The sequence below is a fragment of the Carassius carassius genome, chromosome 21 (assembly GCF_963082965.1).
Source record: "Carassius carassius chromosome 21, fCarCar2.1, whole genome shotgun sequence".
Lineage (NCBI taxonomy): Eukaryota > Metazoa > Chordata > Actinopteri > Cypriniformes > Cyprinidae > Carassius > Carassius carassius.
This window is the reverse complement of record NC_081775.1, coordinates 11,035,599-11,047,811: the sequence shown is the minus strand read 5'-3', so window position 1 is coordinate 11,047,811 and position 12,213 is coordinate 11,035,599. Positions and strand designations below refer to the sequence as shown.

At 39.8% G+C, this 12,213-nt stretch overlaps 2 protein-coding genes across 3 annotated transcripts; one reads left to right on the top strand and one right to left on the bottom strand.

The window, feature by feature from the left end:
• Positions 1–1,407: 1,407 nt before the first annotated feature.
• On the bottom strand, positions 1,408–6,274 carry ccdc157 (coiled-coil domain containing 157). Of its 2 annotated transcripts, none has more exons than XM_059503302.1 (9): positions 5,908–6,274; positions 5,383–5,545; positions 4,845–5,297; positions 4,530–4,743; positions 4,368–4,445; positions 3,394–3,563; positions 3,122–3,298; positions 2,855–3,017; positions 1,408–1,896 (listed from the first exon to the last, which is right to left on the bottom strand). In XM_059503302.1, the coding sequence occupies exons 1-9, from the start codon at positions 6,153–6,155 to the stop codon at positions 1,532–1,534; spliced, it is 2,031 nt and encodes a 676-aa protein (XP_059359285.1). In that variant the 5' UTR covers positions 6,156–6,274; the 3' UTR covers positions 1,408–1,531. The 2 variants fall into 2 exon arrangements, with proteins under 2 accessions (XP_059359285.1, XP_059359286.1); XM_059503303.1 differs by having other exon boundaries at positions 5,383–5,526; positions 5,908–6,042.
• On the top strand, positions 6,232–11,877 carry sf3a1 (splicing factor 3a, subunit 1). The gene is made up of 16 exons (XM_059503301.1): positions 6,232–6,380; positions 6,503–6,590; positions 7,043–7,152; positions 7,239–7,443; positions 7,585–7,842; positions 7,973–8,047; positions 8,248–8,398; positions 8,690–8,886; positions 9,042–9,159; positions 9,247–9,554; positions 10,110–10,343; positions 10,455–10,662; positions 10,919–11,079; positions 11,192–11,293; positions 11,426–11,497; positions 11,604–11,877. The coding sequence occupies exons 2-16, from the start codon at positions 6,543–6,545 to the stop codon at positions 11,703–11,705; spliced, it is 2,349 nt and encodes a 782-aa protein (XP_059359284.1). The 5' UTR covers positions 6,232–6,380; positions 6,503–6,542; the 3' UTR covers positions 11,706–11,877.
• The last annotated feature ends 336 nt before the right edge of the window (positions 11,878–12,213 follow it).

Below are 12,213 nucleotides of genomic sequence, written 5' to 3'. Positions count from 1 at the left end.
GTGTCTGAATAATTTTCGGTTTGGCTGTGGATTAATTCTTGTTAAAACTACAAAGTAAGTCAGTCAAGAGCCGTGAGTGTTTTTTCTGTCTTTCATTTTCTTGGATTAACATTAAAATAAAAAATAGGCGCGGTCACTTTAAGAGACAATGCAGCCATTCTAATGATACAGATCTTCTTTTCTACCGAACACAGCGCGCGAGTACTCAGTCTTGTTGTGTTTGAATGCTTTAAACTCTTTTGAATGCTTAATTTGTCAAGGCTTAAAACACGTGAAAATAATTAGCTTTCGTGACGACGCGCAACAGTGGCCCGTCAACTGTCCTGATCGTCTTTTTAAGCTGGCCTCAGCCAGTCGGTTGAGATCGTTGCCCCCCACCTCCTCAGCCGTGGGCCCCTATAATCATCACCACCTTTCACCCCACTAGCCACGGCCCTGTATGACTTAAAGTATTGTAATAAATATCAAAAATGTAAAATGTGTGCATTATAGTTCACACCTAGATTAACAGTTCACAGTTGTCATTCTCCTCAAATGCTTTTGACGTTAGAAAAGTGTACCGCATGTATCGCAATATCGCAAGTAATTTTATAGATGGTCCCTAACTTTGCGAATATCGATCGTCACGACAACTTTATGCCAGTTACGCATATGTAAAAAAAAAAAAAAAAAATACAGGTAATAATAACAGCAAAAAGGTATTTTTTGCACCATCAGTTGCAGTTCATGTATGCTTATATTTTCTTCTAGTGGAACAGCCACACAGAATTAGTAGTAGAAAAAAAATGTACTTACGAGTAAAGCGAAACCACATACGACGAAATCTTAATTTACAGTTTGAAGAGCCCAGGTTAAAGGGTAACTAAACCCCTGGTCACAGCCTGACTCCACCCACTGACAATATTTGAAAAATGCTGAAAAGTGGGCAGATCACAGCGGAGATAGAGGGGACGAACCGAGGGCGGGGCTGAGCGAGAGCAGCGTGAACATGAGACCCGCTGTGACGGATTGATTGACAGCTGCTGTCAGAGAAGCTAAAATGGAGAGTGACTGTAATGACGCAAGTAGCTTTGCAACAGTACGATCATTTGAAGTAGAGGACTTTAAATGAATAAAATTACGCAACAAACGAGCGAAAAACCCCACGCATGCATGCGCGATTGCTTAATCCATTTACTCATCTGATAAACCGTAGAGCACAAACAAGTGACGTTACATGCTTTACTGGCTACCACCAATCTGAAACAAACATCGAAATAAATCCAGCCCCAATTCAGTCTATATTACTACAGTATTCAAAAATAAAGAGAAAAGCGCGGGAACCAATCAAATTGCAGGAGATATGACGTAAAAGGATGACTTTCACTTTCGTTTTGTACAGTGAGTATATATATGGTCAACATCATGCAACTGAACAACACAAATGCTACATTAGTATCTCAATCTCCAGACTACTGATTTATATAATATTTTATGCATCTATTATAGATCAGTGCTCCAGAGTCCAGACCTATAATGTCATTAAGTGACATCACTTCCTCCTGCGACGTGTGCCTGCAGATCGGGTGCGAGCAGCCTGACGGATGTTCATGTATCTTTCTTCTACATCTTGATGGAGAGAGAGGCTGAGTGTCTGATGATGAAGAATGGATGAAGGGGAGGTGGGAGTTGAGGCGCTAGAAGGGGTGCTAGGGTTGTCCAGGGGTCCCATCACTGGAGCTTCTCTGCTCCTGTCTATCTCCACTATCCCAGAGTCTGAAGATCTTTGTTTCTCCTCTCTGTCCTTCAGTCTGGTTAGACTGTTACTCAGGGTGATGTTCTCCTGCTGCAGAATCCTGATCCTCACTGAGTTTGCCTTGAGCTGCTGCTCCATATCACAAATCACATCACCTGTAGCTGTGACACACACAAACAACTGGTTATGAATGACCGGTAAGGGAGGGAATCACAAGAAATGTAACAGTTTTAGGGGAAATGCTGATGTTTTTAATTTACTAAACATCCGGCTCATAGAGTTCTTCTTTCAGGTAACTGGACTACACTGGTCACTCTGCGTGTTTGTGCACTTATCCAGTTCAAAAGAGTCATTTAGCAGGGTGGACTACTGTAATGGGCTCCTCACCGGCCTTCCCAAAAAGACCATTAGACAGCTGCAGCTCATCCAGAACGCTGCTGCCAGGATTCTGACTAGAACCAGAAAATCTGAGCATATCACACCAGTCCTCAGGTCCTTACACTGGCTTCCAGTTACATTTAGGATTGATTTTAAAGTACTTTTACTAGTTTATAAATCACTCAGTTACTATGCCGCCCGCAGTTGGAATCAGCTTCCAGAAGATATCAGATGTGCTAAAACATTAGTCACATTTAAATCTAGACTCAAAACTCACCTGTTTAGCTGTGCATTTATTGAATGAGCACTATGCGATGTTCAAACCGATTGCACTGTATTTTACGTATTCACTGTATTTTACGTAAAATAGTTTTCTATTTCTGTTTTTAATTCATTTAAAATAATAATATAGTTGTAATGTAATAGTTGCATATGAGTTCTTCAGTTATCCTCAGTGAGAAAAGATGGATCTCAAAATCATACAGTCATTGGTGGAAAGGGTTCAAATACACAAAAATGCAGGAAAACCAAAGAATTTGTGGGATCTGAAGGATTTTTCTGAAGAACAGCAGGCAGTTTAACTGTTCAGGACAAACAAGGGACTCCTGAACAACTGTGCAAAAAAAATAACCCTCTTATTTTGGTCAAATAAAAAAAATAAAAAAAAAGGTTTTCAGATTCTGCAAGGTGTATGTAAACTTTTCAACTGTATATGATTTTGTATGTGTGTGTTTATCTCACTCTGAGGGGCTGCTTGTGGACTGAGCTCAGGAAAGGCCACCAGTATCCTTTCTCTCTGGGAGGCTTCTTTTAGCATCTCTTTCAGACGAGACACACTCTCCTCCAGTTCTGTGATCTGTGTCTGCTGCTGCTGTTTCTCAGTACTCAGTGAACTACAGTGGGACTGCAGAGAAAGAAACTACAGATTACTTTTAGTGGTGTGACCTCATGTAGTCAGGCTGATTCGGTCATACTAAATATTTTTGACACAGTTATTTTCAATGTTACCTGTTGCTGTGTGAACTGCTCCTGAAGTGCATCTTTTTCGTGTATGATCTGTGTGAGTTTGTTGGCAAGATCAGCTTTTTCATCCTCACATTCTTCCAGACTGCCATGTAGATCTTCAGTCTGCTGAACCAGTACATCCAGATGCTTACGCAGAGCTGCCTGTTTCACTTGAAGCGCCTGCGCACAAAATGGCCATATTTCAGTAAAATAAAAATGATCATTGAATATTCTGTTTTAGTTGGAAATGCATCATGTTATAGAAATAAACACACCTCATTTTGGTGTTGAACACTGTGGTTCTTGGCACTCTCCTTGTCCAGCAGTGTCTGTGTACTTCTTAGCTCCTTCTCCAGGTTTTGCCTGCTCTCCTCTACCTCTCTTAACATGGTCTCCAGTGAATGTAGACGATGAACCTCCTCTTGTAGTGTAGCCCTCTCATATTCTATACAACAACAACAACAAAAAACACATTTCTTGTTATCCCAAAACCATTCCTGTAGGCCTTTACTACATTCTCTAATTCATGGGTTTCCAAACTGGGAAACTGGGAAACTGGGTTTGGGTTTCCAGAGGATCATAAAGAAATGCCCTCTGAAAATTTGAGAGAGAAAACCCCCCCAAAATATTCTAGAAAACTATTTATTAGGACTGTGCAACCTAATATATTAAATATGTTTAAATGAATATTTTTACGCACATTTATAGAATGTACTGGTTTGTTCTGCTTTCTAAAAGAAATCAAGAGATCAGTCACAGTTTTGCAGAAGCCTTTAAAATGATCAAAATGGTCTATTGTATTGTGAAAAATAAATCCATCCTTCATCTTGATATACTTTCAATGTTTAATAACAGTTTATATTAGTGTTTGAGTTTTTACTTACTTGAAGCTGTAAAGCACTATTAGATGTATAAACCTGCTCTGAAATATTTATCTTAAGAAGCAATGCATTTAAATTACTTTAACTATGGGTAGAAAACAAGGACTTTTGTCTTTGCATTAACACAGTATAAATAGCTCTTTATATAACAAAATTAAATCACTTATAAAGTGGTCATATTTTAGAGTCATTGACATTGACATCTAATTCATGTTATATCTTTAATAATTGCTACGAGAAAGATAGGTTATTGCATTGATATTTTTTTTGAACATTAATGTATTTTATACTACTGCAAAAATCAAAGCTTTTTAAACATTTTATTCCAGTTCACTCAAGTGGCCAGTATTTGATGATCTCCTGCTTACCAAGACTCTGTTTTGCTTCCGTTTGCAAATTCAGTTCAGCCATGAGTTCAGAATTTCGCTGCTCCAACAATGTTACGCCTGTGAATGAATATGATTTTTACTTTATATTGTTTAGCTGTTATATAAGAATTTTTTTACATATGAGTTTAAGGAAACTCCCACCTCTCTTTAACTCCTCCTCCTCCTGCTTTAACCTCCTTACTGCTTCCTCTGCCCTGGATTTCACTTCCTGCATTCTGCGCTCCAGCTCCTCCTCCATCTTCTTCCTCTCCTCCTTCTCTGTTTTGACCATCTCTGATAGATGTTTTCTCAGCTTCTCTAGCTCCATCTCTGTCTCTTTCAGCTTCTTCTTCAATGGCTCAACAGTTTCTCTCACCTCCAGTTGAAAACAAGAACATTTAATGAAAATCAAACGAGTAAACTAATCAAAATAAATTGACTAAAGTGTGAACAGGCAAAAAAAAAAAAAAAACTCACCTCCAGGACATGTTTACCCACACGGCTCATATCCCTACGCTGCTCACTTGCCCATTGAGCAATGTCACATGCAGACAAGCGGCCCAGCTGCTGAGTTTCCTCCACAGCTTCCAGGAAGCCCTGCATGGAGCAAGGCAAACCCAGAGACTGGCACAGTGACACTAAAGCATCACTGCTCTCTTTCAGAACTGCCTGAACACAAGCACAGGCCTCGCAGGGCACCAGGGCCGACTCGACTGTCTGGCAGCCAACGGTGTGAATGGACATACATGAGCCTGCAGTGGACGCTCTTTCATGCTGAGGAGTTGAAACTGGGGTATCTGTGATGGTTTTCTGGACACTGGTCATCGAGGTGCTCTGTGTCTTGTGTGTATTACTGGTAGTAGTGTTTGCTGCTGTTCTGGTAATGGATGGACTTTGTTGAGATGGAGGTTGCTGTCCACTACTGGTACTCTGCAAGAAGACACCCTTTAGCAAGGATAATTTTTGATAGGCGTTGACCAAGTGTTTAGTGATTTGTCTTTATCACCCTTCTTACCTCTTTTGCTTGTTGCCAGCTGAGCTGAAGCAGGTTCCTCCAGTAGCATTTGACCACGGGACCGATGGAAACAGAGGTTTCATGTTGATCAGGTGACACAACTCTCTGCTTTTCAAGCAGCAGCTCAGCATGAACGTTAAAACTCTGAAGAAGAAGCATTAATCTTTGACAAACACACAAATGAACATCATGATTTGGGGAAAATAAAACTATACACTTAACTGTTTATGTTACATTATATAATGCATTAAATTTAATTATGCATTATAAGTTAATTCACATTTAAACAAACACACATGACATAATATATATATATATATATATATATATATATATATTATACAAACACACACACACACACACACACACACACAGTGACAATGATATTAAAGTGCAATTGATATAAACCAATACAATAAATAATAATAAAATATACTACTTATTTAAAAAATATATAAAAACACACATTTGCAGTGTTTTCACGAAACTTTAACTTTAACACTAATGAACTAACGTTAACGTTACCTGTCAATCAGCAGCTCTTGCAGGACTATATGGGAGTGCTGACTGAACTCCTCATCTCCATCCACATAATCATACTCTTCTAAAAGGCTGACCAAGTCCAGATTACATGATAGTTTATCGGGAAACTTCCATGATTGGAAACGGACTGGTCCAGTCTTAGAAAACACATCCAGAACCGCTCCCTGTAAATCAATAAGATCTCTGCGAAGACTGTCGATACAGTCCTGGCGACCCAACAGATGAGTCATCGTTCAACTGACCAAAACTACTTCTGTTCAATCGTTTGAGTTTCGGAGCAGGAACATGTGGATTAGCTCTATTTACTTTACGTTTCCATAGTTGCTTGTAGGCACTAGGCAGTATCGTTTATCTTAAAACTACATTTCCCACAATCCCTATTGGTCTTGCTACCGGAAGTGATTTTGTCTATCGTCTTTTCTTGTGTGGCGGTTGGCGGCTTTGCGTTACGAAAGGTTGGTGAAGTTTTATGAAAGTGTACATAGAATTATATTATTTCAGTAATTATCAAGGCTTACCGTTGTCTTTTGTCCAAAACTTACGATGTAAACTGACGAAAATTCTTTGTTTTTCTTAGCGTATTTGTTTCGGTCTGAGAAGAGCGTCGTGTCGCAGTCATGCCGCCTGGGCCTGTGCAGATCACGCAGCCGGAGCTGAATAACAAGGTATGAGACAATCGTTTGTTCATATCTCTTCTTTTAGAGACAGTATTGAACATCTACTAACACATTTATCTTCCACGGACAAACGAACATGTTATTGGAGCATAGTATTGCATATTTGTAGATCGTGGTTTGAGTAACGTTAGGAAAATGAATCGACCTCCCCTTTCACAGCTTGACTCTAGTCAGAACTTTTATCATATTTTTTTTTCTATTTCGTTGCTTTTCCATAGTCCAGCTATTATTGCATTTATTAAGTAAATAAATGAATGCCAAATATTATTTATTGAATAATTCTTAAATATTGCATTATTATATATGTATGTATTGACTTTTCTTGGCCAAATTAAGATATAGTAGTCAATGTACCAAAATGAATGCCAGTATCTGAAATTTGGCATGTATTTTTTGTGAAGCACAAGATTAATTAAACTATGCAATGTTTTGATCCACAGCCTGAGGACCAGAAGGAAGAGACTCCAGCCACAAAGCCCATTGTGGGAATCATCTACCCGCCTCCTGAAGTCCGAAATATTGTTGACAAGACTGCCAGCTTCGTGGCCAGGTTTGACATTATAATGTAGTGCAAAATTTCTTTGTTGTATTTTGTTAAACTAATAATTAACCACTTGTTTGTTTGTTTGTTTATAGGAATGGACCCGAGTTTGAGGCCAGAATTCGACAGAATGAGATCAACAACCCCAAATTCAACTTCCTCAACCCCAACGACCCTTACCATGCATACTACCGTCACAAAGTCAATGAGTTCAAGGAGGGCAAAGCTCAGGAACCATCTGCAGCTGTGCCGAAAGTCATGCAACAGCAACAAGCAGCATCACAGCAGCTTCCTCAGAAGGTCAGGAACCTGTCAGGGATTTACAAAACACCAATAACATTCTAGAAATAAAACCAGTCAAGCCATAATCTAGCAGTCTGATTTAAAGGTTATTCAAATCTAAACCTATTATCCAGTACTTACACATGTGTGGTAATTTAGGTTCAAGCACAGGTGATCCATGAGACAGTGGTGCCCAAGGAGCCTCCACCAGAGTTTGAGTTTATTGCTGACCCTCCCTCCATCTCAGCCTTTGACCTGGATGTGGTGAAGCTGACCGCGCAGTTTGTCGCCCGAAATGGCCGCCAGTTTCTCACACAGCTGATGCAGAAGGAGCAGAGGAACTTCCAGTTTGACTTTCTACGACCACAGCACAGCTTGTTCAACTACTTTACAAAACTGGTGGAACAATACACAAAGGTACGGCATCAATGCTCGGGACAATTCAGATTGAGGTTGCTAAAGAGCTGGGTATTATGGGAAACATAATTACATGGACAGGTTATTCAAGTGTGACATTAAATTCACTTAAATGATTGGCTTCTTGCAGGTTTTAATCCCTCCAAAAGGTCTTCTGCTGAAACTGAAGAGGGAAGCAGAGAACCCACGTGAGGTCTTGGACCAGGTAACTATAACAGCCAGATCACACATAGTGGATGTCTACATAGGATATGCCTAATATGACGGTGGTGTATTATGTTGATTCAGGTGTTTTAAAACCAACAGAGAGAATTTACAGTGAATCAAAGAGTAGAACTGACATTTTTAGATAGATTACATGCCATATTATAAGCAAATACATCACTTCATTCCCAAATATTTTAGGTGAGGTATCGTGTGGAGTGGGCCAAGTTCCAGGAGCGAGAGAGGAAGAAGGAAGAGGAGGAGCGAGAGAAGGAGAGAGTGGCTTATGCTCAGATTGACTGGCATGACTTTGTGGTGGTGGAGACTGTGGACTTCCAACCAAATGAGCAAGGTGAGCATGTGTAATTAACACAGTTTATGTCATTCTAGATATTTCAGAATGTTTATTGTCACAAACATACCATTGCATCAGAAGAAAGCTTGTGATTTTTCATTGCAAAACATTTCCTAAATCCCAAGGTCAATTCCATTTGTTACAGACACAATCTCACTCATGGAGAATTTTTTTGTACTATACCAATAAAAATAGTTGTATTAATATTTGTCCATATTAATCCCTGTTAAATTCAGATTATTAATATTAATAAATACCAATAATTTATATAACTTATGCAAATTGCAGGTAATTTCCCTCCTCCCACAACTCCTGAGGAGCTGGGTGCTCGTATCCTGATCCAGGAGCGCTATGAGAAGTTTGGAGAGAGTGAGGAGGTGGAGATGGAGGTAGAGAGTGAAGATGAAGAGGATGAGAGAGAGCGCAGGGTGGATGGACACGCTGCTCAGATGGACCAGGACACACAGCTGCAGGACATGGATGAGGTGAGACAATCAGGGTGTTCATACCAAAGAGACAAGGACGATTTAGTCATGCTTTAAGAAGTTCCATGTTCACTTAAGAAAATAGATGAGCAGTTTGTAGAAATGGGTAAATCATCACTCTGACTGACTAGTATCTGTTCTTCCTCTCTCAACAGGGCTCTGATGATGAGGATGACGGTATGAAGGCTCCTCTCCCCCCTGATAACCCCCTGCCACCACCTCTGCCCCCCACCCCGGACCAGGTTATAATCCGCAAAGACTATGACCCCAAGGGTAAGTGCATTTCTAAAAACACACTTTTAACATACTAGAACAGCACATATTTCATTGCATCCACTCACTTTCTATCTCATCTTCCAGCGTCTAAGCCCTTGCCTCCTGTGACTGTCCCTGATGAGTACCTTATCTCTCCCATCACTGGAGAGAAGATCCAAGCCAGTAAGATGCAGGAGCACATGCGCATCGGCCTGCTGGACCCCCGCTGGCTGGAGCAGCGTGACCGCAGCATCCGAGAGCGTCAGATCGAGGAGGAGGTGTACGCTCCTGGCCTGGACATTGAGAGCAGCCTGAAGCAGCTGGCCGAGAGACGTACCGATATCTTCGGTGTGGAAGAAACGGCCATCGGTAAGAAGATCGGAGAGGAAGAGATTCAGAAACCAGAGGAGAAGGTAAGAAACACAAAGAAAAATATATATATCCACTGTTCAACATTATTAGTAGACAAATTAATTTAAAACTATAGTGAAAATGGGTTTTTAGAGTCTTTTTAAAAGTCTGCATGACTAAAAAAAAAGTGTCCATAGTTAAAGAAACACCCATTAAAACCTAAACCAGATCACTAAAACGAATCATTTTACTGTCTAGTGATCTTTACTTTAGGGGGAAATTTTTTTAAATTTGTTTATGAACAATTAAACACTAAATGTTTTTTTTAAAGTTACAATTCATAATCAAAAATGAAAAATGTCAAAATAAATGAATATATTTTGTGTAGGACATATTTAATGTGGGACTTAATTGTATTTTATATAAAAACGGTGAATCATTTTAAGATGAACATTGTGTAGTACCTTTGAAATTCTCTCAGAATAAAAAATATTCAATAATAAATATAATTTAATTACTAAAAATTACTATGCTTTTGTCTTCAGTGTGTTCCCCTGAGTGAGGACTAGCAGAGGGACGTAGTGTTCGTCTAACAGCCCATCCTCTTCTCTCTGCAGGTCACATGGGACGGTCACTCAGGCAGTATGGCTCGTACCCAGCAGGCTGCTCAGGCCAACATCACCCTGCAGGAGCAGATTGAGGCCATCCACAAAGCTAAAGGCCTGGTACAGGAGGACGACACCAAGGAGAAGATTGGCCCCAGCAAGCCCAACGAGATTCATCAGCCTCCCTTGCCATCAGTAGTCCCCAGCATGCCCAAACCCAACCCACCAGTGAGCACCGCACCTTCTGTGAGTCTGAGTCTATTTCTGCATTCAGGGGTTTTGGAAGATCAGCTTAACTGAGACAAACACAAAAATGAAAGTGCTAGTTCTAACCAAAGGTTCTCTCGTATATTCCAGATGGCACCTCCAGTGCGGACCACATTGCTCCCTGCTGTTCCTATCATACCCAGACCTCCAGTGGCCCCTGTGGTGCGCCTGGCCCCTGGGCAAGTTCTGGCCCCCATGCCACCCATGCTGCATGCCCCACGCATCAATGTGGTGCCCATGCCGCCCTCTACACCTCATATTATGGCGCCCAGACCTCCACCCATGGTGGTTCCTGCTGGTGAGTCTTCAGAATAATAGATATATTAATACACATTTCAATAAATATTTAATGAACAGACTTTTATATGTTGTTTATTAAAATTGTGATAATGGTGTATGAATAGTTTAAATTATTTATATTCTATTGAAAATTGTTGTATTCAATTAACCTTTTTGTCATAAGGATTTTAATAAAAAATAAATCACATTTGAATTTAATATTGATTAATTTTATAAATAATTGTTCTTATTAAGAACTCATTTTTGTTTTTCAGCATTTGTACCTGCTCCACCTGTGCCTCAACCTCCCAGCACTGTTTCCGCCCCCATGCCTCCTGCCCATCCTCCTCCTCCTCACGAGGACGAGCCCTCCAGCAAGAAGATGAAGACCGAGGACAACCTGATTCCAGAAGAGGAGTTTCTGCGCAGGAACAAGGTACAAAGGAGTTGCAACAAAGTGTTTCTCCTGCACTTAGCAATCATTATTTGTATTACTGTTATTATATGAATCATATGATTTAAGTCTTTTGACCTTTGCTATCTTTTAGGGGCCTGTTGCAGTCAAGGTCCAGGTGCCCAACATGCAGGACAAGACGGAATGGAAACTGAGTGGCCAAGTGCTGAACTTCACCCTGCCTCTCACAGACCAGGTAAACACTTTGCATATCCAGGATCTGTCTGCACCATTTGTACATACTTTAACTACTAATCTTAAGGATTATACAACATCTGTATAGAATTAATGAAAATGTGAGCTAATCAAATGCCATCTTGTGCCACAGGTGTCTGTCATTAAGGTTAAGATCCATGAAGCCACTGGTATGCCGGCTGGAAAACAGAAGCTGCAGTATGAGGTAATTAAACTGTGAACGCTTAAAAGATGCATTTTAGTTATGGCATTATTAAATATAAAATACTTGCTTTGAAAACTTAGATCTCATGTTGTGTTTGATTCTCCAGGGAATTTTCATCAAAGATTCCAACTCCCTGGCCTATTACAACATGAACAATGGATCTGTCATCCATCTGGCCCTTAAGGAAAGAGGAGGAAGGAAGAAGTAGATCGCTCATATTCATCTTCCGTTTCAATCCTTAACATTTATTGTGCTTTAAACCTACATTTGTACACTTCAAAGAATCTGTGCTGTGCTATGTAGAAAAACTGCAGTTTGAAGTGATCAGTGTCTTGTGATGATCTTACCTTTGTGTTAAAACAGTTTCACTTTTCACTGAGGTGAATGTGTTAAAAATGTGCAAATCTCAAGTTAAGCTTTGAAACGTTGCATTGTGTCAGATGCATAATAAATCCTTGTCTCTTTGGAAAACATACCTAATAAATTTCATTAAGGAATGTTATTAGCTGAACTCTGTTTTTTTGTTTATTTTTTTTTCTCCCACAAATATGGTATTACTTATTTTTCATATTACAGTATTTTAGTTTTGGAAGGCATTGATAAGGTGGGGCTATTATTACTCACTAATTAGTTCAGATTATTTATAATGTAAATAATACATTAAAAAATATATATAGTCCCTTAACATAAACGCTAGAGGCTTTTATTTTGAAAGC

Coding starts and splice junctions, on each gene's coding strand:
- ccdc157 (XM_059503302.1), bottom strand. CDS start 6,155: ATGACTCATCTGTTGGGTCGCCAGGACTGTATCGACAGTCTTCGCAGA. Junction 5,298..5,382: donor GCTGGCAACAAGCAAAAGAG/GTAAGAAGGGTG, acceptor GTCTTCTTGCAG/AGTACCAGTAGTGGACAGCA. Junction 1,897..2,854: donor TCCACAAGCAGCCCCTCAGA/GTGAGATAAACA, acceptor TGTGTGTCACAG/CTACAGGTGATGTGATTTGT.
- sf3a1 (XM_059503301.1), top strand. CDS start 6,543: ATGCCGCCTGGGCCTGTGCAGATCACGCAGCCGGAGCTGAATAACAAG. Junction 9,160..9,246: donor CAAAGACTATGACCCCAAGG/GTAAGTGCATTT, acceptor CTCATCTTCCAG/CGTCTAAGCCCTTGCCTCCT. Junction 11,080..11,191: donor AGTTTCTGCGCAGGAACAAG/GTACAAAGGAGT, acceptor GCTATCTTTTAG/GGGCCTGTTGCAGTCAAGGT.